This window comes from Siphateles boraxobius, unplaced genomic scaffold, assembly GCF_051911475.1.
Source record: "Siphateles boraxobius isolate OS27281-9 unplaced genomic scaffold, OSU_SipBor_1 11, whole genome shotgun sequence".
Taxonomy (NCBI): domain Eukaryota; kingdom Metazoa; phylum Chordata; class Actinopteri; order Cypriniformes; family Leuciscidae; genus Siphateles; species Siphateles boraxobius.
Window position 1 is genome coordinate 4,589,229 of NW_027508711.1, and position 25,134 is coordinate 4,614,362.

The following is a 25,134-nucleotide window of genomic DNA, read 5'->3' on the forward strand; positions in this document are numbered from 1 at the left end:
TGATTTTCACGCGGGTTTTTTTTGCTGCAAAGGTCATACATGTAGCTACGATACAGGACACATTGAATATTTTGTCCACAAAATACAACCAATCGTACGGTAATGTTAAATGTTAAATCTTACTTATGAAAAGTAATCCCCGAGTGATGGTCCGCCAATTTGAGCAGGAATATGCTGCGCATTGCTCTGGCATCTACTGCTGCTATGCAACGCAAATAGGAGTATGACCGGTTTAAGATGGCGGCCGCATTTCTTGGGCATCTAGTCACTATATGATGTCTATGGTAGTACCAGTATATCCTCAAGGGGGGCGCACGACGACAGCGCCTCAGAAAGCTCATCTATGATTGAGCTGCATTCAAATCTCAGTGCAATTTGTGAAGTATAATAAATTGATACCTAACATACAGATTGAAAACATTTACAATAATCTATATAAATTGATTTTTAAATAATCACTCAATGAAACAGATGTGATATGGCAATCCTTCAGAACATAATGGAACTTTATAGAACAGAAGAATATAATTCCAATGGAGCAGGTGTGCCCAACCCTGCTCCTGCCGATCGACTGTCCTGCACAGTTTATCTCCAATCCTAATTAAACACACCTGCCTTTAATTTTCAAGTGATCCTTAAGACCTTAATTGGTTGCTTGAGATCCTGAAGACCTTAATTGGTTGCTTCAGGTGTGTTTGATTAGGGATGGAGATGAACTGTGCAGGACAGTCGATCGGTATTTACTAACTACTACCGATAAAAACTGAGTTGTTTTGAGTTTGAGTTCTGCATCATGCACTATGTGCAAACACGAAGAAAAAAAACCTGGTTAGAGATGCCACGAAGTAAGTGGCAATGCCTTAACCGTATGTGTGTTGAAGGCCACTAGGACCTCTTCCATCCTTGTCAAGGGGAGTGCTAACCTTCTCTCCTTTCATACAACACACAAAGTTTACAGTTTCTCAGAGTATATATAGGGTAGTGTGTACCTGTTGTTCCCAACGACGGTGACCAGTTTTAAAACGAAAACCTTTTTATCATAAAGTATATATCGCATATCGTTGTGTATACATGTTAACGTAAACGTTACAAGCGTATTATTTTGATTAATTCTTGATTTATGTTTTTAAATGTTGTTTTTGCGATCCTGAGGCGCCTTGCATAGCTTTCTCATTTGCATCTCTCACATACCGACCAATCATAACGACGTGAGAGGATACGTCACATACTCTTGCCCGGGAAGTAAACAGTAGACAATGCGGTTGAAGAACTAAACGTCTGTCGCGGCCGGCTGATTGATTGAAACTCGTGTGTTGCAGAAACATAACCCGCCATTCCTTACATAAAATAAATGTAAGGAATGGCGGAATGTGTGAAGCGTGTGCATTATTATGCTCAACTCACTCCCAAAGAGGATTTAAGTATGAATTGTTTACCACTTCCAGAAACACCCGATTAACAAACCTCTTCCAAAATGCGGTAATACACTTAAGGAAAATATAAAATTTCGGTCAAATTAATAATAATATAATAATGATAATAATACACACACGATTATGTATTACAATTTTAGGTGTCTCTGAAACAATAAGTATATATTGCGTTCAGGTAGTTTGGCGTGACTGGCCTGAGACGCTACAAAGTCGTGAGTCGTGGTTTGAAGTCGTGATTTACGTCTTTAAAAACCTGCCTGGAACGCAGCATAAGTGAAGCCGGGAGAGATGGAAAGTAGACTACAGTGTATGATATGTGAAACATGTTAACGTTTGCTCTTCATCCTTTTGACTTTTGAGTATTAAAAAAGTGACATTGAACTTTATCTTCAAGCACAGCTGCAACCTCTTTGCAAAGATGGTGTCCTTTTTGTTCTCACTTTGCCTAAATGCTAGCAGAGGATGTCTGACCTTGCAAAACGGGGTCTCAATTTTTATTTGGTAATTCTAAAAGAAGAGGTTTATTTTCCACAAGAAACTCATTCTAGTGTTAATGATGAGCCTTTGGTCAGCAGAGTGTAGAGGTAAAACTTTTTCACATGAGTCTTCTCATTCATAATTTTATTTAGCCATCATTTTACTGGTAAAATTATTGGTTAAATAAAATTATCAATGAGAAGACTCATGTGAAAAAGTTTTTATCATAATTTTACTGGTAAAATTGAGTCACATTTCTCTTTAGAGGGCAGATGGATAATAGTCGTTGTTCAGTCCGGACAGGCTGTTATTTTATGTAATATATATAATATATAGATCAATGCTTATATATATAGGACAATACTTGACAAGCATCAAGCTTGACAAGCATGTTTTGAAAAACTGTCTGCCTGTTATTGTACCTCATATCACTGCTATTGTAAATGCTTCACTCTATATTGGGAATGTCTGTTCTGCTTTAAAAATGGCTGCAGTTACGCCAATTCTTAAAAGCCACACATTATTGTTAAAAGCCTGGGAGTGATATCACCGATATGTCAAATTATGACATATGTAGGCCTGATGCAGAGCTTCTTATCCATCACGTCAAGGCTTGATTATTGTAATTCTCTCTTTGCTGGTTTGCCAGCTAATTCTATTAAGGGGTTGGAATATATACAGAACTCTGCCGCACGTGTTTTGACTCATACATCCTCACGGCATCATATTACACCCTTGCTCCAGCAACTGCTTCCAGTTCAGCCACGTATTGATTTTAAAATTCTGATTTTGACCTATAAAGCAGAACATGGGTTGGCTCCAATTACATTTGTGATTTGGTTACTCCATCCATTCCCGCTCGCTCTCTCCGTTCTGCTGGCTCTCTCTCTCTGTATCAGGCTCGTTGTAAATTGAAAACCATGGGGGGGGAAGAGCCTTTTCCAACAACATATATATATATATATATATATATACACACACACATATATATATGTGTGTGTGTGTGGCTTTAACAGCTCTGATTTAAACCATATTCTTTTCCAATATTTGTCTACAAAACTGCTTGCTTTAAAAGTTTTGTTCACCCAAAAAAATATAATATTATCCCATAATTTAATCACCCTCAAGCGTATAGGTGTATATAACTTTCTTCTTTCAGCCAAACACAATCGGAGTTATTATATTATATATCATACGTCATGTGTCGGGTCAGATGTCACCCTTCCGCCGGAATCAGATCTCAACAAAGACATTACCGGAAGCCAGTACTTATAGTTTATGTAGTTTTAAATATGGATATTTTCTTACAAACAGACTTTGCTTCACAAGGACTTTTTTAAACCCCTGGATCTGTACAGATTACTTTTATGATGAATGGATGTGCTTTTTTTGGCCTTCAAAATCCATGGTACCATTTATTCCCATTATAAAGCTTGGGGGAACCAGGATATTTTTAATATAAACTGATTGTGTTTGGCTGAAAGCAGAAAGTCATATACTTTTAGATGTTTTGTTATGAATTACTCATATTTGTATTAATACATGTTTATAAAGTTAAAATTAATGTAAATGTGTAAATAATTTACTCTAATGGATCTGCTATTGTTTTTTGTAAAAAAAAAAAAAAAATACAGTAAGGCTAAATGTGAGGTCATGCAAGTAGTTTCATATTGTATGCATACATGCATGTTATTTTTTTTTTTTTTTGCGAGGACATTGCATAGACTTCCATTGGTTTTATGTCAGGTTAATGATATTTTCTATGGCCTAACCCAATCCCTACCTCTAAACCTACTCATCACAGAAACGTCCAAAACAATAGATGTAAATAAAAACATTTTGGTCGATTTGTAAGCCTTTTTAACTAGTGAAGACCAGTAAAATGTCCTCACTAGTCAGTTGTCATAATATTTCACTATAAGTGAGGACATTTGGCCCTAACACATATAGACAAGCCAGTACACACACATTAACACAGATACACTAAGACAATATTTCTTTGATTTTCCCCTCTATCTTTAATTGGCACAGTTAACACATACAAAGTATTCAGTGCTCCAAAAACACAAGCAAAACAAACAAAACACAAAGACAAAAGTGCAAAACAAACATTTGGCAGACCCCACCAAACGAGACCAAAAAAAAAGTTTAATTCAATTAGCAAAGCAGAGAAAAGAAACTGGGATGTTTTTATTAATCAAAATTTAAAAATAGACTCTTACCATGGATTGGTAGTTCACTCTTATTTATAGACTTGTACGTATAGATATACACACATATATATATATATATATATATTTATATTTCAAACTCTCTGATTTGGGAATGGTGTTTTGAAGCCCCAAACAGAGCAGGTAGGGGCCGAGGGCAAATGATTCTTATCACTGATAGACCAAATAAGACAGCTGTGTGTGTGTAGATGCCATATGGTGATAGCCGGCACAGTATAACAGTGCTGAAAGGATGAAATGTAAAAGTTGTTTTGTTATTAAAGAGAACCAGAGCACTTGAGACAGTGTGTATGTTCGGAAGACAGACGTAATGATGCTTTCCTCTTTAAGATGTTGTTCTCCGCTTTTCAAAACCTTTTCTCAATGATTCATTTTCATATTTATAGGTTCATCAATAGCGAGTCAGTCAGTTATTAGGTGATGCTGCTCAATTCATTCAACATAAAATATCATAATTCATCAATAAGCGCTTTATTAAACATAATAAAATGATTCAGCATTAAATAGCAGATTTGTGGCATGTGCGAATTGTCATTTCCATGATGCTGCCTGTAGAGATGTAGATGTTTTGGGCTTCAAACCTACTTAAGAATAAAGAGAAAATGAAAAATATCTAACACCTCTCCTGGACCCAATATGACTGTGAGAGAATTAAAAATATATAAAAAGAAAAGTTAAAATTATTATGTGCCTCAAGGATGGTGAGTAGTCAGTGGAAGATGATGAAATTAAAAAATATTATCTCTTCACAACAGACATTACAGAAAGAAAAACTCCCCTTCGTCAAACCACAATGATTACATTAAAAAGAAAAAAAAAATCAGTTGAATTAAAAACCTCAAGCATGGAGTCCATACTTCAGGTTAAGACAACCATAAAAATGCCAAACACAGATCACATGATGCATGTTAAATGTCTGGTTAACCTGTACATTTGGCTCAGAGTACATTTAAACCCTTACGTATATATATATATATATATATATATATACCTTTTTGCCAAGGTAACCGAAACCGGCCAATGAGGTTGCGGTATTCTCGACTGGGTTCTCCACAGGGTAAAACCATGAAGGCATGAACAAAACATCTGTCACAATAAATACATACCCATATCGACAGGACATTAGCATATTCATGTGTGTAAATATAGCTCCTCCCCTGCCTGACAAACAAAAAAAGCTCACGCTCGAGCATGACGATTGGACGGTAAAGCAGGAAGTCATTAAATGAATGAAAATGTGAATCACTGAAGGGATGTAAAAATGAGTTAAAAGATGGCAGACAGACAGAGTATTAGTAATTGCACTGGAAGGGCGGAGACAGAGGAGGTGCCAGGGCAAGCAGACATGCTATTGGCCAGTGAAGCCCCGCCCCTGATGTGTGCCCTGCAGCTGTTATCTACGGGAGGCGGAGTCAAAGCCTCCAAAGGGGTGTGGCCTGATAAAGGAGCCGGAATGAGTGACATCATGAAGAATTCTATTGCTGCGTTCCATTCAACTCGGCAAAAATTCTAGCTTGAAACTTGGAAAAGTGCAACAGATGGGCACTTAAAGACATTTCACATCATACAAAGAAAGCGGGACATGTGGTTAATGTTAAACAAAAGCTTTTAAGCACAAAAAATGCAAGAAGTTCCTACATTATATGTTTTTAGCTGTGTAAAACATGATAATGTTGATATTCATATACCTGTAAAACATGTACTTGCTTCGCCATTTTGTTTCTTTATACCCTACCGGCCAAAAGTTTGGAAAGATTATGCGTTTTAAATATTTTTGAAAGTCGTCTTTTAAGCTGAGGCAGAATTTATTTGATCGAAAATACAATAAAACAGTAATATTGTGAAATATTCTTCACACGATCCTTCAGGAATCATTCTAATATGCTGATTTACTGCTCAAGAAACATTTCTGAATATTATCAATGTAGAAAACTACAAATCAATGTAGTTAATATTTTTGTGTAAAACGTAACATTTAAATAAAAATACTTTTATTAAGCAAGGACACATTAAATGAAATCAAAAGTGACAGTAAAGACATTTGTATGTTTCCAAAAGATTTGTTTCTTTATATGCATCTAAGAATCCTGAAGAAAATGCATTAGTTTCCACAAAAATATTAAGCAGCACAACTGTTTTCAACATTGATAATACTAAGAAATATTTCTTGAGCAGCAAATCAGCATATTATAATGATTTCTGAAGAATCATGTAACAGTAATGAGTAATGATCCTGAAAATTCAGCTATGATCACTGTAATAAATTACATTTTAGCATATATTAACATAGAAAACAGTTATTTTGAATTGTAATAATATTTCAAAATATGACTTTTTACTGTATTTTTTATCAAATAAATGCAGCCTTTGTGAGCATAAGAGACTCAAAATCAAAAACATTTAAACATCGTAATTATTCCAAACTGTTAGTGTGCATCATCTTCCAAGCATCAAGATGTAGATGTAAAGTAGGAATACGGACAGAACCCAGCACTGATGTGGTACCGCAAATTCAGCTCCTTTTACAGACCACGTTCCCAGTTCAGGATAGGTCAGGGAATCGGAAGCAAAACCGTTTTTCAAGCTGTTAAAGACGAAAACACACACATACATACATACACTCATTCGCACCAGACTGAAAGAAACATTAGAGCCGTTCAGCAGCGATGAAGAGCCGTAAAGCAAAATGATATATGTAGATCATATTCACCTTATTATAAAAGAACAGACAGGTAATAAATCTAAATGTCATAATATTTCTCTGATTTGCTGTTAAAGTTCCTCTCTACAGCAGGAGAATTTAGGCCGAGAGGTCTCTATAGCCTCTTCCTCTCGCTTCTTTCACTGTTCCTCTCTTTATTTTGTGTCTGTCTCTCATCTGTCTCACTCTAGGGTGGTTCATGGAGGGTAGGCTGTAGTTTTCCTCACATGTGGCTGCTGTTTGCCCTGCACCACTGAGTCCTCCTTCCATACTTTACGAATCTGCAGTCATACAAACAAAACAAACATATGAAAAACAAAAGAAAAGACATGTTAGAGTTGGTGAAGTGATGAATTCATGCCCCCTATGAATGGCTTTTCACACTATAATTAAAGGGATAGTTCACCCAAAGACTAACATTTTGTCATCATTTACTCACCCGCAATATTATAAGATATTTTGAAGAATGTTTGTAACCAAACAGTTGCTGGTCCCCATTGACTTCAATAGTTTTGAAAAAAATACTATGAAAGTCAAACGGGACCAGAAACTGTTTCGTTACCAACATCCTTCAAAATATCCTTCTTCTTTTGTGATTTAGAACAACTTGAGGGTGAGTAAATGATGACAGAATATGTCATTTCTGAGTGAACTATCACTTTAACCCTGTGTTATATTTTGTCATTTTTATCCATGGGTTAAGCAACATTTCATGCCAGTGTTATTGTAGTATTATTTGTATACTATTAAAGTGTATATTAATATTTTGAATTAGCTTCTATTTTTATGTTTTCAGTTAACATTTTAATTTTAGTTAAAGGTTTAGTAATTGTTTTGTCATTTTTATTAGTTTTCTTTAAATATTTTCTTTAGCATTAATTTTTTTTTTTTAGCTTTAGTCATTTTAGTACAGCATCTTCATTTAGATGCCAAGCCAACATTTCAAAATGTCAAAGTTTTTCATCTAATATTTATATTTGAATTTATTACAGCTTTATTACTATTAACGATCAAAGTGCAGATCAATGGGAGTTATTGTCACCTAAAAGAATGAATCAATAGCCAATCCGTTACTGTACTGCTCATTATTACAGTTCGTATAACTGTGTATCAACTGCTGGGTAAGATCCGGAGCTGAAATGTAGATATGGTAATGGACGCTTCGCTTCTGAAACGAGCTACAAGCGGTAGACCAATCACAACAGACTGGACCATCTGACCAATCAGAGCAGAGTGAACCAATCACAACAGACTGGGCCATCTGAGCAATCAGAGCAGAGTGAACCAATCACAACAGACTGGACCATCTGACCAATCAGAGCAGAGTAGACCAATCACAACAGACTGGACCATCTGAGCAATCAGAGCAGAGTGAACCAATCACAACAGACTGGACCATCTGACCAATCAGAGCAGAGTAGACCAATCACAACAGACTGGACCATCTGACCAATCAGAGCAGAGTAGACCAATCACAACAGACTGGGCCATCTGACCAATCAGAGCAGAGTGAACCAATCACAACAGACTGGACCATCTGACCAATCAGAGCAGAGTAGACCAATCACAACAGATTGGGCCATCTGACCAATCAGTGCAGAGTAGACCAAACACAACAGACTGGACCATCTGACCAATCAGAGCAGAGTAGACCAATCACAACAGATTGGGCCATCTGACCAATCAGTGCAGAGTAGACCAAACACAACAGACTGGACCATCTGACCAATCAGTGCAGAGTAGACCAATCACAACAGACTGGACCATCTGACCAATCAGAGCAGAGTGAACCAATCACAACAGACTGGACCATCCGACCAATCAGAGCAGAGTAGACCAATAACAACAAACTGGGCCATCTGACCAAACAGAGCAGAGTGAACCAATCACAACAGACTGGACCATCTGACCAATCAGAGCAGAGTGAACCCATCACAACAGACAGGACCATCTGATCAATCAGAGAAGAGTAGACCTAACACAACAGACTGGGCCATCTGACCGATCAGAGCAGAGTAGACCAAACACAACAGACTGGGCCATCTGACCAATCAGAGCAGAGTAGACCAATCACAACAGACTGGACCATCTGACAAATCAGAGCAGAGTAGACCTAACACAACAGACTGGGCCATCTGACCAATCAGAGCAGAGTGAACCAATCACAACAGACTGGACCATCTGACCGATCAGAGCAGAGTAGACCAAACACAACAGACTGGGCCATCTGACCAATCAGAGCAGAGTAGACCAATCACAACAGACTGGACCATCTGACAAATCAGAGCAGAGTAGACCTAACACAACAGACTGGGCCATCTGACCAATCAGAGCAGAGTGAACCAATCACAACAGACTGGACCATCTGACCAATCAGAGCAGAGTAGACCAATCACAACAGACTGGACCATCTGACCAATCAGAGCAGAGTGAACCAATCACAACAGACTGAACCATCTGACCAATCAGAGCAGAGTAGACCAATCACAACAGACCGGGCCATCTGACCAATCAGAGCAGAGTGAACCAATCACAACAGACTGGACCATCTGACCAATCAGAGCAGAGTGAACCCATCACAACAGACTGGACCATCTGACCAATCAGAGCAGAGTAGACCAAACACAACAGACTGGGCCATCTGACCAATCAGAGCAGAGTAGACCAATCACAACAGACTGGACCATCTGACAAATCAGAGCAGAGTAGACCAAACACAATAGACTGGGCCATCTGACCAATCAGTGCAGAGTAGACCAAACACAACAGACTGGACCATCTGACCAATCAGTGCAGAGTAGACCAATCACAACAGACTGGACCATCTGACCAATCAGAGCAGAATGAACCAATCACAACAGACTGGACCATCTGACCAATCAGAGCAGAGTAGACCAATCACAACAGACTGGGCCATCTGACCAATCAGAGCAGAGTGAACCAATCACAACAGACAGGACCATCTGACCAATCAGAGCAGAGTGAACCCATCACAACAGACTGGACCATCTGACCAATCAGAGAAGAGTAGACCTAACACAACAGACTGGGCCATCTGACCGATCAGAGCAGAGTAGACCAAACACAACAGACTGGGCCATCTGACCAATCAGAGCAGAGTAGACCAATCACAACAGACTGGGCCATCTGACCAATCAGAGCAGAGTGAACCAATCACAACAGACTGGGCCATCTGACCAATCAGAGCAGAGTGAACCAATCACAACAGACAGGACCATCTGACCAATCAGAGCAGAGTGAACCCATCACAACAGACTGGACCATCTGACCAATCAGAGAAGAGTAGACCTAACACAACAGACTGGACCATCTGACCAATCAGAGCAGAGTAGACCTAACACAACAGACTGGACCATCTGACCAATCAGAGCAGAGTAGACCAATCACAACAGACTGGGCCATCTGACCAATCAGAGCAGAGTGAACCAATCACAACAGACTGGACCATCTGACCAATCAGAGCAGAGTGAACCAATCACAACAGACTGGACCATCTGACCAATCAGAGAAGAGTAGACCTAACACAACAGACTGGGCCATCTGACCAATCAGAGCAGAGTAGACCAATCACAAAAGACTGGACCATCTGACCAATCAGAGAAGAGTAGACCTAACACAACAGACTGGGCCATCTGACCGATCAGAGCAGAGTAGACCAAACACAACAGACTGGGCCATCTGACCAATCAGAGCAGAGTAGACCAATCACAACAGACTGGACCATCTGACAAATCAGAGCAGAGTAGACCAAACACAACAGACTGGGCCATCTGACCAATCAGTGCAGAGTAGACCAAACACAACAGACTGGACCATCTGACCAATCAGTGCAGAGTAGACCAATCACAACAGACTGGACCATCTGACCAATCAGAGCAGAGGGGGGGGGACAATCCAACCGTCTCTATTGACTTTGCATTGCGAGAAGCTGCCTCCTTGTCATTTCGGACTTATAACAAAGAACAAAACAGTGTCTAAAAGCTTCTATGTGACAAAGTGTACAGCAAACAAGCTAAGAAAGCCAGAAATAAGTTTTATAAGCTGTCGAGTCGACCCCAAAAAAATAGCGTTTAAGGACACAAAAGTGGAAACAGGCTGGAACAAATGGGTAAATTGTATGATCCTGACACTAAGTATGCACTAAAGAAATACACTACGTGTGCAGTAAACCTTTTGTCACTGGTAAGTCAAATATCCAAATGTCAGTTTTATATATTATATTTCTGTACGCTAAGCTATCCTCTCGCTGATTACGTTCCCCTCCAGTTGACATTTCTCACAGTAATATGGCACCTTGAGTTCTGTTTCAACTGCCTGTATCCACTTTTATGTCCTTAAACGCTTGTTTTTGGGGGTCGACAGATTATTAAAAACTTATTTCTGTTTTTTTTAGCTTGTTTGCTGTATACCTTGTCACATAGCAGCTTTTAGACATTGTTTGGTTTTTTGTTATAAGTCAGAAATGACAAGGAGGCTTCTCGCAATGCAAAGTCAATGGAGACGGATTGTCCCAGCCCCCAATGTGTGGGCGTGGCCTAAATGCGCTTTGTCTCTATCACAACAGACTGACCATCTAACCAATGAGAGCAAAGTAGGCTCTCGGAAAGGAGGGGTTTAGAGAGACTGAATCTTATGAGAAATAAGGTGATGTGCAATGTATATTATTAGAAATTGATGCATGTAAATATACAGTAGAAGATCTCCAAAACAAAATTAGGAATTTATAAAATAGCATAATAGGGCCACTTTAATAGTTATAGTTTTAGTTAACAATAATAACACTGTTTCATGCTTGTAATCTTTAAATCAAATGCACACAGTGATTAACCCAGGATAAACTAACAGTGGTTAGGTAACCAAGGTTAAAAATAGCCACGATTACAAGAGTGAAAAGCCTATTTGAATGCACACCAAAAACACACACATATGACATTTTATGTATATGCTTATATGAGCTGTACAATTACAAAATGGACTGAAAAATGACAATATATACACACAGGATTGTGTGTAGCGTGATTTATAATATGCATGAATTATTGGCAAGAGTAATTAAATTTTCCTGGTTGAATTCAAGAACAAATGCAGCCTGAAACACTCAAACATGCATTTATGAAGAGAAAACATCACTCAAACAGGCAGGCTTGCAGAAACAGAGGACTCAGATGACGTGTAATATGTTTATATCAGTAATTAGATCAGCATGTAGGTTATCTCTCAAGTTTTTTTTTTTGTGAGTGCACGCCATTTTGCAGAAAACTAGCTTAAAGGCGGCTTACAGTAAGTAGGTTCATGCTTGTTTAAACTGAAACAAAGGTCAGACTTCAACACTTCATTTGGAGGAAATTACACTCGTGCAATATTCAACTCCAACTGTTTCAAATGTATATGGGATTCTAATGCAATTTGAGGCATCTTAAAATGAAAGAGAAATTCAAGATCTCTTCATTCCCACACACACACACACACACACACACACACACAGTTAATGCACTCATCTAGTACTCCGTCTCACCCTCAGAAAGATAAACCCTTGTCCAGGAAAACAGCTCTGTGAGGAAACATTGAGAAACGTTTCATGCGTCACATTTCACAGCTAAAATGGCAACTCAGCTCTCATTCAGGAATAAAGATGAGGAGCACCGAACATGATTGTTTCGTCGTGACTGTGTGATATGATTGTAATTCTTGAATGTATATTGTGATTTTACTCATTTAAATGGTTGCATTGTGTTTTTCTGTAAACCTCTTTGTATCAAAAGGTTTTTTCCCATGGTTATTTCTTCTTGTTATGAATATCTACATCAACTATACACTGTAAAAAAAGATTTTTTGAATCTTAAAAAAATATTGAAGTTTTACTAGTTAAAGATCATTGAAGTCTTACTAGTTCAAAATTTTGTTTAATTAAATGTGTTACAGTACTTCTGAGTAAAAATAGTTTCTACACAGACTTTTTCAGTGTGTGTATTGAGATTGAACACAGTGTGAACAAATAATACAGCTAAAGATCCATAACGGCAGTCTCTATCTAACACGTATTAGCAAATTATGTGCGTTTCACAAATATATTCAAATGCATGATGATGGTTTACTAAAGAAATTCTACTTATGCTACTTGTAAACTGTTTATTATTACTAGTGTTTGAGCTGATGTCAATATATGATCATCTTTTTTGGGGGGGGAAACACCTGCATAAGGCCCGGTTCACACAGAATGCGTTTTTGCAGTTAAAAACATGAGATGCAGGTCAGTGGAGCGAGAAAAAAAAGCAAGGTCTAGACTCTAGAGACTCGTTCTTTAAAAGTGTAACTTATTTTAACCTGAGTGCCGTGTTTTTTAGAATGCCTTGTCATGTACGATAGACGATAGTCTTGTGTGTTTACATAGAAAAACAATGAAAAAGTAGAGCAGTGGAATGAAAAAATGTGTTCTGTGTGATTGGCCCCTGATTTGACGTTTTCCTCCAAGAGCTAGGCTGGATCTTAAGGTAATTTACAATTACTTTATATATGAGAACAGTACAAAAACGTTCATGTATCTCCTCGTATATATGTGTGTTGCATTTTATTGGAGCGATCTAACATGCACTGCTATTCAATACGACAAGATACTATCGCCATATGAAACTATGGTGGACTAATATCTAAAACCATCATGTGTTAAGACACATACAGTACTAGAGCTGCACGATTCTGGTTAAACTGAGAATCACGACTTTTTATTTTCAAACCGAGATCACGATTCTCCCACGATTCTGAACAGACAACTAAACAAAATAACATGTAATTTACTCATTGATAATAATTGCTCCAGTCCACTTAAAATGTTGAATTAATTTGAATGAATTATTTAAAAAATCGGGTTGAATGAAATATTTAATGACTCACTCATAAATACTTCACTTGTTTCATTACTGGATGAATCCGTGTTTTGAACGAATCTCTTGAATGAATGATTCAATTACAAATACATTTGTTCAGAAGTCTTGTCACCTGGTAACAATGTAATCAATACAATCGCTAAAGTATCAAGTTACTTTCAAAAGAGCATTTGCTCTATTTAGATCGCTACTGTAGACATCAGTGTTTATATCCAAACTATAATCTTTTATCTTAGTACTACTGTGATAATATGAATATTTGTAACACAGAAATATCGATACTCGTCATTTAAACAATGAGATCACGTGGGTATTTGAATACAGATCGCCATCTTTTAACGATTAATCATGTAGCTCTATACAGTACAATCATTTAGTCATTCAGTTTCAGAAAAAGGTCTGTCCGCATTAATAAAAACAGTCACATTCTTGGCTTGGAGAGAGTCAGAATCAAACACACGCCCTAGATGTCTCCTTTAGGGTTCATAAACACAAACAGACTCATGAGCTCAAAGGACCTAAAGCACTCGGTCATATGTAGGTTATGGCACCTTTGGCGTTGGAGTCCAGAAAGACCTCGACGTAGGATGTGGGGACGTAACCCTCCTCTTCCTCATTTCTCCTAACACGTGTCCATCCATCACCTTTGTCTTCCTCTATTACATACAAGAGCTCACCCTCTGTTACTGCGATGGTGCCTTCATTATGACCTACAGAGAAAAGTGATTGGAAAATAAAGTTGTATCTGGAGTCTTTTATTCAGCAAGGATATATTAAATTGATCAAAAGTGAGAGTAGACATCTACATTGTTTCCAAAGATTTCTGTTTTAAATAAACCCTGTACTATTGAACTTTCTAGTCATCAAAGAATCCTGAGCACAACTGATTTCAACATGGATAATTATCAGAAATGTTTCTTGAGCAGCAAATCAGCATATTAAAATGATTTCTGAAGGATCATGTGACACTGAAGACTGGAGTAATGATGCTGAAAATTCAGCTTTGCATCACAGGAATAAATTACTACTAATAATACTAATAATATTTAACAGTATTACTTTTTTACCGCATTTTTCATCAAATAAACACCTTGATGCAAGTATCCAATTTCACTTAGTAAGCTCCATTTGTAGACAGCAGACAGCGAAGCAGTTCACAAGGTTTGAAGCAAAGCCCATATTTTTGCAATAAATGTTTGTTTATGCATTTATACATGAAATACCTTCGAATGGGTAGAGGGCTTTGCAGGTGCCGATGGTCGGTAGCATTTCCTCATCTGGGTCATCAAATTCATCTCCGGACTCCGCTGTTTCTGGTTGGACTTTACTCTGGACCTCAGAACTCTGTTCCTCTGTATAACTGCCATCCGGACTGCTCCATCACACACGCACACACACACACACACGTAGACAATAACTATAGCAACTGTTTTGAAAGTATGTGCATATATTTGCTTTAGGGATTCATGAGGGACTAGCTTTTAAAAATGTCCTGAAAAATACTGTAAAGCATCTTCGTCACTAGTTAACTAATGTCCTAATTAAAATCTGAAAATGTTAATGTTGTCTGTAAAAGCTACATGCAAAGTGAGAAGTTCCCAGCTTCAAGTAACTGTTCTGTTTCAGTGAAAATGAGTAAAGCTTTATTGATATACAATTTATTTAAAAAGTGTTTACAAAGTGCTATATGACTGTCACCTCATGCTTTTATACATTTTAGAATTTTTCTTGGGTTTATATATTTCATTCTCCTTCACATTTAATGTTACACAAAAGAAGATATTTTGAGAAATGTTTGTAACCAAACAAAAACAAAATAAAACAAAAACAAATGGAAAACAAATACACAATGGAAGTCAATGGGGTCCATAAACTTTGTTTGGCTATAAACATTCCTCAAACTATCTTCTTTTGTGTTCAGCAGAAGAAAGAAATTCATACAGGTTTGGAACAACTTGATGAGAGAATTTTCATTTTGGGTGATGTAATGTATTATAAAAACAATGAAATTCCATTGTGGGTGGAGCTAAGGTAGTCCTCACAAGTTGAGGCACACGATGTGTGTGTATGTGTGTGTGAGCGTGTACCTCTCTCTATCCTGTGCGCAGTTGTTGTTGTTGGTGGTGGGTGGCGTGCTGTTTTGGGTCTCGTACAGGACACTTGTCCGTCGCGGAGGGTCACTCTTCACTGGCATCCTTCCTTCGACCTCCGCTAACCAGCCCTAGAGCACACACATTCATTTCCACTGAACTGAACTACTCATCCAGGCCTGTGCTATATATATTTCAAGATGTTCATTTACACGCACCTCAAATTTCTGTGCCTCCACTTGCAGTTTCTCAATGTTGTTGGCGATCTCTCCTAACCGAGGGTCCACGCTGTTGGGATCCCCCATCTGTGGGTTCTTTATATACACTTCCTTCATTTTAGTCAAAGCATCTCTGCCAAGAAAAATGTCACATGAATACACATTTTTCAGAATAAATCACATCAAACCCTGGCCTAGTCAAAATATACCAAAATGAATATGTTAAACATTTCGATTGGAATTTCATAATTAGGGATCAAATAAAAATCCTGCTGAAGAATCAAATAATATTCAAAAGGACTTGATCTTCTTGAGTCTTATTGAATATTGTCTTTATTAAAACTCATTTCATATTGTATTGAGTAATGTTGTGTTGCTGAAACATTTAACATTTAACATTTATGGTTAACAGAGGGAGTTATAGGGGTTTTAAAAGCCCAAAATATTTGAGTTAAATAGAATTTTGTTGTCCTAAAGATGGATTTTATTCTATAAATAATCATAATGCAATTGGAAACCATGTGTATACAATAACCATTACACTTTACAATAATGTTCTATTGTTAATATTAGTTAACATGAACTAACAATGGAAAATAATTCTAAAGCATTTAATAATCTTAATTAATGTTAATTTCAGCATTTACTAATACATTATTAAAATCAAAAGATGCATATTTTCATATTATTTAACGGACCTGGGCTAACAATGAAAATTATGTATTTTATTAACTAACATTAACAAAGATTTATAAATACTGTAATAAATGGATTATTAATTTGTAGTTAATGTTAGCTAATGGATTAACTAACATTAACTAATGGAACCTTCTTGTAAAGTGTTAACAAATAGATACTTTGTAAGGCTCACAAAGTCTTTATAGCCTTGTTATTCAAAGAGTCTTTAAACACTGTCAATATGTCCTTTGGGATTATTTTTGTTTGTGTTTCTGTTATTTGTGTGTTTTGTCTGTATACCTCTGGTCCATCTCTTTCTGTATGTCTTTATTGATGTCGTCGATCTTCGCCTGAAGCTTCTTCCTTCTTTGCTCTGGAGGAAGATGACTGAAGTCCTCCGGATTCGAACCCTGAGAGCAGACAGAGAGGGAGACAAACAATGAGTATTTGCACCTTAAAAAAACAACACTGTCCTGCTAGAATCTACAAATACATAAACAAAAAATATGCACAACCTATGTATAAATAGGGAGGGTCAAACCAGGCCACATCCAAACACATCGACTGACTATTACATATTCTTCTGTTCCTGTCATCTGGTTGGCTAGCTTACTTTGGTAATGAGCCAATCAGCTTTCAAATCAGGTGTTTATCAAAGGGAAACCAGATGAGCTAATTAAATCTAAGATCAATGATTGACGGAACCTCTTCAGTCCAATGCCAACAGCAACATTGATTAAACGGTTCTCATAAAATAAACTGTTATCTTGCTCGCTCATCTTTGAAACCTGATTCTGGTTGATCTGAGAAATGTGGTTTACATCTGTCCTTATGTGCCCTCTCTCTCACATCCTCTTCCTGTCTACATTAATGTATCGATTCTCTGAACACTCGAGTCGTGGTTTTTTCCACATTAGTTCTCTCTGACAGGCAGTATTCGCCATGCTGATCTTAATCACATGGTGGTGCTAAAGAGCCGTGAGTTTGGGGACATTAAAGACTCTGCAATACTTATTCTAGCCTAAGATTGGACCTGATTTATTCACAGCATTTCTCTCATTTGAGCTTGGACTGAATAGGTGCATGGCTGTATCTTTTCCTCTAATCCCACCCACTGTTCAATGCAAATGTCTAACTAAAAGGTCAAAGGTCACAAGGCAGGCACTGCAACCTTACCCCTTCTTCCACGCCAGCGTACTGTCATGCAAACAACAAACATCCAGATTTTACTGGGCATGCATTGTATTATCACTCAAAAATACAGTTAAATAAACCCACAAACTCACCCCAGGCAAACTTGAAATATATAGTCAAGATCTACACAAGCACAACACACATGCTACAATCACTTTTGTACTCACCCTCTTCAAAACAAAGACAAATTTTTAAATAAAATATTAATTGTGTAACATTTGATTATTTAAAAAATGTTTTTTATTTAAAAGAAATTAGATCTAAAATCTAAAGAAATCAACCAAACCACTTTAGAAAGAAATTATATGGATCAATATACACATATCTATAAACATAACATTAAAAACAAACATTACCTGTCATATAATATTTAACTGTAAATCATACTACACCATCAGTGAATAGGCCGATTCAATAATCACAAGTAAAAAATATTTGGGTGGGGCTAAAGTAGTAAGACGCTCTGTGATTGGTTAAGATATTTGATATGTTATAATCACTGATAATTATTTTTTCACCCTCATGCCATTTAAAGAGTGTTGGACTTAATTTCCTCAGTGAAACACAAAGGAAGATATTTTGCTAAATGTGTACGCTGCTGTTTTCCATATAATGAAAGTGAAAGTAAGTATCTCCTTTTGCGTTCTAAGGAAAAAAATAAAGTCAAACAGGTTGAGGATGACACGAGGGTAAGCAAGTGAAGACTGAATATGTATTTGGCATGTGAACTATCCCTTTAACTTACACTATAAGTTCTTAACTGATGAAACAGAATCTCTAATACCGGGTTCAGACTACATGATATCATTCCGTCACATCTGTGACATTGACCAAAAGAAGCACAGAAGCTCTTCCGTACACAGCTTGCTTTCAAACATGGTGAAGCCAAAGAGAGACGATGGCATTGGTATTACTCCTGCCTCTATGATGTTTCCTCAAGGGACTATAATGGCAGAGTAAATAAAAGATAAATGTGGCGATAGCGGAGGCACTTCAGAAACTCAGTAAGTACTGGAATTAGCATTTAGCTAGCAGATCATTCATTATTCTCCTTCGCTATAGAGTGGGTGGAGCTAAAAAGCTGTTTTGGAGCATGTTGCTTTTTTCAACTCTCTGATTGGTGTAATCTTCTGTACAGCATCATGGGTGATGTGGTTTTTCACCAGGAATTCCACTCATAAATACAATTATTTTAAAAATTAGCTGAAATAATGCAGGCTGACGCTTCAGCAGAAGCAAATACTATCGATTAACAACCTCGTAGCTCACAGTAGAACTGTCTTTAAAGGTTTATAAGTTATCGTTCAAAGTCAAATTCTGGTAGCACCATATTTTACAGTCCTGTTCCCCATGTACATACTATGTACTTATTAAAGTAATTGCAATAATTGTGTAATAACTAAGTACTAACCCTGAACCTACCCCTATACCTAACCTTAACCTATGTAGTTACCTTTTATTACTCTGCACTTTGTAAGTACACGCAAGTGTTCGTACTGTAAAATAAAGTGCAACCCAATTTCCATATGGAGTTTTTACTTCCGGAACCCGACTGTAAAGGCCCGTTCACACCAAGCACGATAACTATAAAGATAACAATAAAGATATAATTCTAAAAATCGTTCTCCATATTAAAGAATAACAAAGTTCACACCACAACTATAACGATAAAGATATGAGGAACAATATCATTGGGATCACTTTCAGATAGTGCTGTCAAACGATTAAAATATTTAATCGCGATTAATCGCATTAATGCCATAGTTAACTCGCGATTAATCGCACATTTTTATCTATTCTAAATGTCCCTTGATTTCTATTTGTCTCATTATTTTTTCTAATTTTAATGCTCTTATCAACATGGAAAAGTGGATCAGCATTAAGTTTGTTCTTAGCTGTGGTATCCATGTGCTTCTGTCTGAAGTCATCCATTGTAGAGCTTAGATCGGGCCCAAAAAAATCAAGCCCGACCCGAGCCCGTGCGCATTGTGTCCGAGCCCGGCCCGACACATAAACTGTAATTATGAGCCCAAGCCCGATTTAAACCCGTCAATTTTTTTCATACGTGGGTCGTTATAACTGACGTTCTCAACTATTTTCTATGTTACTTTCTCCCGCCCGCAACATTTTTGTCCCGCTCCCGCCCGCAAATACACTCTTTTTTTTGTAGGCTACCTCCAAATACTTTCGCCTACGTGTCGCCACCATACACATCAGCATAAATGCTCCTGATAAATTATTTGTTATTAAAGCATTAACACACAAACCACTGTTATAACATAAAAGCAAGCAGGCTACTGAGTGCATGGTTTGGCATGACTGAATGCGCGCAAAGTGCGCTCCCTTAATAATTCCTAAAAAGCTGACATCAGTTCATCGCAATCTCACACATCTGTTATTATCAGTGAAGCTGACTGCACAATGCATCTTTCATAATATATACACTTTGTTTGTTATAATTTGAGGATTTGCCAGCTTACAGAATTCAGCACTGAACAAAAAGTCTGTTTTGAGCGGTGAGGGGAGTCTATTTTAAATGCTTCTGATGCTTCTTCATATGTCTGTGATTGGCTACATCCCTCAACGCTGCAAACATGTTATAAAAAGAAACTCTGGCCTGTAAATCGTTTCTATTTTGTTTTAGTTGTTCTTGTTGCTTTTCTGCAACATATGAATAAAAATGTATTAGTTTTTATGTTTTATTCATAGATATTTCTAGTTTGCGGGAGTCCCGCGAATCGTTTTATTCTCCCGTATCCGCACACAGAGTGAGTGCATTACCGCTCGAGCCCGCCCTCGCACTCGGCCATCAAATCTAGTCCCGCGCCGCACTCTATTGCGTTGAGAGTGCACGTCTCTAGATCGGCGTCTCGCGCTCGCGCCATCCACTCAAAACGTACCGTTAGCCTACTACTCTTTGGCCGGCGCGCAAGCCCAAACAAGTACGTGCGGCGTGCCTGTTGTTTTGTTTCCGTCTAGCTATCCGGTGTGGTGTTGTTTGCTAGGCCAAAAAGAGCGTTAATCTCGCGATAAAAAAATTGACGCCGTTAAAATGTGTTTGCGTTAACGCCGTTAATAACGCGTTTAACGCACAGCACTACTTTCAGAACGATTTTTTTTCCAGCTGTCGAACGATAAAACACTGACAGCCAATCAGAATCCATTCTAATTTAAAGGTCTCGTGCGTTTAAAATGGCAGATGATTTTGCAGAGAAGTTAATCGTCGAGGTCCAAAAAAATCCTCCACTGTTTGGCAAATATTAACGATGAGATATTATGCAGTTTAGCATAGTGTAACAAAATTACCTAAGGTAGGCTATCCAGCGCTAGTTTTGACAACATTGCTGAAGTTGCAGTGAAAAAGGCGTTGTATACATAAAGGTGTTGACTAGGCGATGTTTTTATCCCATCATTGACTTCGTCAGCTAAATTCACTGTAAGATTAGATCGATTACACTAGACTTGCTAGATTCACTGTTTAGATGCGCTCGGGACATAGCATGCTGGCTGAGGACGTGCTGGCAAAGACGTGTAAAGGCAATAAGAACAGCAAAAATATATTCAATGACATGTTGTAAACAACAATTATAATAAAATTCGGATTCTCCAAACTCCTCTCGTCTTTTAAGGATATCGTGTAAAAAGCTCGTTTTTCTTTTGATATTTTTTTGTAACGTAAAGCAGCAGCAGGATCATCCATTTTCGCTACTTTGAAACCGCAGTGCGGGCGCGCGCGTGCTTAGAATAATAAAGTTATCGTGCTTGGAGTGAACGGGCCTTAACACTCTAATAATTGTTTGCTAAAGGCCCGTTCACACCAAGCACGATAACTATAAAGATAACGATAAAGATAACTATATATGCGTCTGCACCAACAACCGATAACAGTCTTTTATTCTAAGCACGCGCGCCCGCGCTGCGGTTTCAAAGTAGTGAAAATGGATAACCTGCTGCTGCTTTACGTTACAAAAAAATATCAAAAGAAAAACAGGCGCTTTTGGTTACACAATATCCTTAAAAGACGAGAGGAGTTGGGAGAATCCGTCACTCTGATTAGAGAGTTGTCGTCTTTTGAAGACAAATTGTATTCATATTTTCGAATGAATCAACAACAGTTTCATTCTTAAAAACGTACTACAATAGCTTTAATGATATTGACTGATGTTATAGATTACATTTTATTATAATTGTTGTTTACAACATGTCATTGAATATGTTTTTGCTGTTCTTATTGCCTTTACACGTCTTTGCCAGCCCATGTCCTCAGCCAGCATGCTATGTCCCGAGCGCATCTAAACAGTGAATCTAGCAAGTCTAGTGTAATCGATCTAATCTAACAGTGAATTTAGCTAATGAAGTCAATGATGGGATAAAAACATCGCCTAGTCAACACCGTTATGTATACAACGCCTTTTTCACTGCAACTTCAGCAATGTTGTCAAAACTAGCGCTGGATAGCCTGAGGTAATTTTGTTACACTATGTTAGACTGCATAATATCTCATCGTTTATTCCCAGGATACGACCGATTGCTTTCCATATATCCATCTTTTTTAACGTATCCTTGAAAAGGGGGGTTGACTTGTCAAACAGTTGAGGATTTTTCTGTACCTCGACGATTAACTTCTCTGCATCAATGTCATCTGCCATTTTAAATGCGCGAGACCTTTAAATTAGAATGGATTCTGATTGGCTGTCAGCGTTTTATCGTTCGACAGCTGGAAAAAAATCGTTCTGAAAGTGATCCCAGCGATATCGTTCCTCATTTCTTTATCGTTATAGTTGTGGTGTGAACTCTGCTATTCTTTAATATGGAGAACGATTTTTAGAATTATATGTTTATCGTTATCTTTATAGTTATCGGCTTGGTGTGAACGGGCCTTTACGCCGCCTTCACACTGGCAGTTGAAATCAGCCCCCTTACGGCTCCGAAACGACCGGAAGTCATTCATTTCCTATGGAGATTCGCAGACCGCATGCGAATGGGTCTGAAACGGGTCCGACCGAGTGCGGTGCGAAGAAAATGGTGTCCGTTGGTCATCCGGATGCGTTCAAAAAATTGAACTCTTGCGAAAAGCTACGGACGGTTCCTATCCGACAATTCCAGCGGAAGTTAGCGTTGCTATGATACTGATAAACAAACCTGAATTCTTATCGTTATAAAATCATTATTTATTTTATTAAAAGTTAAGTTGTCATGTCATTTTTTTATTTTCATGATTTGCTAACGTTATTAGGGCAGTTAATACAATTAAATTGTAGGCAGACATCGAACTAAATGTGATATAGTGGTATATATTATACCACTATATCACATTTTTTAGCCGACCTGACATGTCAACGTCCTGAGCAACTTTACTCACGCAGCTGCCTTCCCATTAATATCTCTATAACCCTCATCAGAGAGATCATACAGAACTGACAGAATCAACCTTTCTAATCTCTCCGCCATTTTTGTTCTACCCGCTTCCGACGCTTTTCACTGTGTAGTCCGACGTCCGTTGGGGGCGTATTGCGTATTACGGAGCTGATTTCAACTGCGGCGTTATGCTCTTGTTTGCGGAAGTCAGTCGCTAGTTCCATCTTCTCAATGACATCACGCACGTCGTTAAAAGTGGTAAGCGATGACTGGTCGAGAAGTAACGTGTAGTCTGACATGTTTCTTGTTCACGACAAGAATTTAGGAGTCAAAATCACATAATCTACTATTGTAGTCTACTATCAGACAAAACTATTAGTGTAGTCTGAACTTGGCATAAGATTAAAAATGATCACACTTTAGCACATCTGGTTAGGGATCAAAATTAATCAAGCTGTTCAAAATACATAAAGACAAAATCAGGGAAAACTGAACAGATAAACAAACATGAGGACAAAAAAAAATGGGTTTCAGATCACCTCAATAAGGTTCCGCACGTGGGCATTGAGTGAGAGCTACACAGAGGGACAGTCACCATGGCAACAAGACAAAACAAAACAAAAACAGACATCAACAAAAAAAGATAAATGAGACAACAACATGGTTTTGAACTTAAATACACACAAAGGTAAAATTATACAAAAAAGACCAAAAGTTTCGTTAAGCAAAATACTGATACGGGTTGAAGACAAAGGAACAAAGTGATGTTAAAGGACCATGTGTTACTACAGCGACGGACATGCTACGGTCATGCCGCTACGACTATGCTACTTAGGTCATGCTTACCAGCTTTAGAGAGAGCTTCTCATGGGCGAAAAGAGAGAGCGATCGAGGGAAAGAACCGAGAGAAGAGAGAAAACATCAGAGGGAGAAACATCAGGCTGCTGTACACGTCATACACACACATGCAGGTGTGTTCATGTGTTATGATGATGTCACCAATGAAGCTCACTACATCACCTCACACAATTCACACATGGCTGGCAGGCAGTATTTTGTGCTCCGTCATAAGACAGATATCCGCTGACAAAGCCACGTAAAAAAATTTGCTGAAAGCCTCACTTTGGCAGATGAACAAAGAAAATATCTCATTAACGGAAGTTTAAGCCTTTTAAATGCATTCGGTCACTTAGCCCGTGTGTCCACTAAAGCGTGAAGAAGTGCTGAGCTTCAATTTATAGTTTTTTCTGGTCGTCGAAAGTTGAAAAAGTTTAAACTTTGGGTAAATCGCAGACCTCATCGCTGTCATTTTTTATAATAAAGACTAAGAAAAATAAGAATAAGAAAAAGAAATACTTTAAATAATAATAAATAGTTTGTATTGGCCATAAAACTGTTTTTGCAAAACCAGCCAGTTATTACACCAAAAGTTTAGATAGCAGTGAAAATGAACAATTCTCTATTCCAATTTCAAAAGCAAAGCTAAAACTACTAGCCTAACTAATATCAATTTAAAACATTATTAAAAACAAGTACAGTAGTTTTGAGGTAGAGACACTGAATAAAGTAATCAAATGTAAAATATCATTGGATAGTCTTTACTATATAAATTAAACAGAGATTAATCCTTATTAAAATTTTCAAAAGTTATTCAGCCATTTCAGTATTTGCGCGATGTCTGGCTAAAAACACTTTGGTGGACACATGACTTTAGCGAGGGAGTTCAATTTGCTTTAAAACCTTTTAAATATACCAGAATGTTCTAAATATTTGTTTAAATGCACAGAGGAGGTTAAGTTGATCATTTAATAATGCAATATTAAAAATTTTAGCAATTATTGGACCCCAA

At 37.7% G+C, this 25,134-nt stretch overlaps 1 protein-coding gene and 1 non-coding gene across 21 annotated transcripts in view; both read right to left on the bottom strand.

Annotated features, from left to right (window-relative positions):
* Window positions 1–817: 817 nt before the first annotated feature.
* Window positions 818–945, bottom strand: LOC143704890 (U6atac minor spliceosomal RNA). Its single transcript, XR_013191835.1, has one exon. It is a non-coding gene; the product is annotated as a U6atac minor spliceosomal RNA (small nuclear RNA).
* A 3,650-nt stretch (window positions 946–4,595) lies between these two features.
* fnbp1b (formin binding protein 1b) overlaps window positions 4,596–25,134 on the bottom strand; it is an 88,119-nt gene continuing 67,580 nt past the window's right edge. For 4 of the 20 annotated variants that reach the window (XM_077194293.1, XM_077194281.1, XM_077194273.1 and 1 more), the window contains exons 11-19: window positions 24,132–24,146; window positions 23,825–23,860; window positions 17,034–17,143; window positions 16,056–16,188; window positions 15,835–15,968; window positions 14,971–15,122; window positions 14,299–14,457; window positions 12,379–12,414; window positions 4,596–7,123 (exon numbers count right to left, since the gene is read on the bottom strand). In XM_077194293.1, coding sequence (XP_077050408.1) covers window positions 7,116–7,123; window positions 12,379–12,414; window positions 14,299–14,457; window positions 14,971–15,122; window positions 15,835–15,968; window positions 16,056–16,188; window positions 17,034–17,143; window positions 23,825–23,860; window positions 24,132–24,146 — 783 coding nt within the window. In that variant the 3' untranslated portion in view covers window positions 4,596–7,115. Of the gene's footprint in view, window positions 7,124–12,378; window positions 12,415–14,263; window positions 14,458–14,970; window positions 15,123–15,834; window positions 15,969–16,055; window positions 16,189–17,033; window positions 17,144–23,824; window positions 23,861–24,131; window positions 24,147–25,134 lie in introns of those variants that run through there. The other 16 variants (XM_077194294.1, XM_077194285.1, XM_077194287.1 and 13 more) reach the window with 10 other exon arrangements.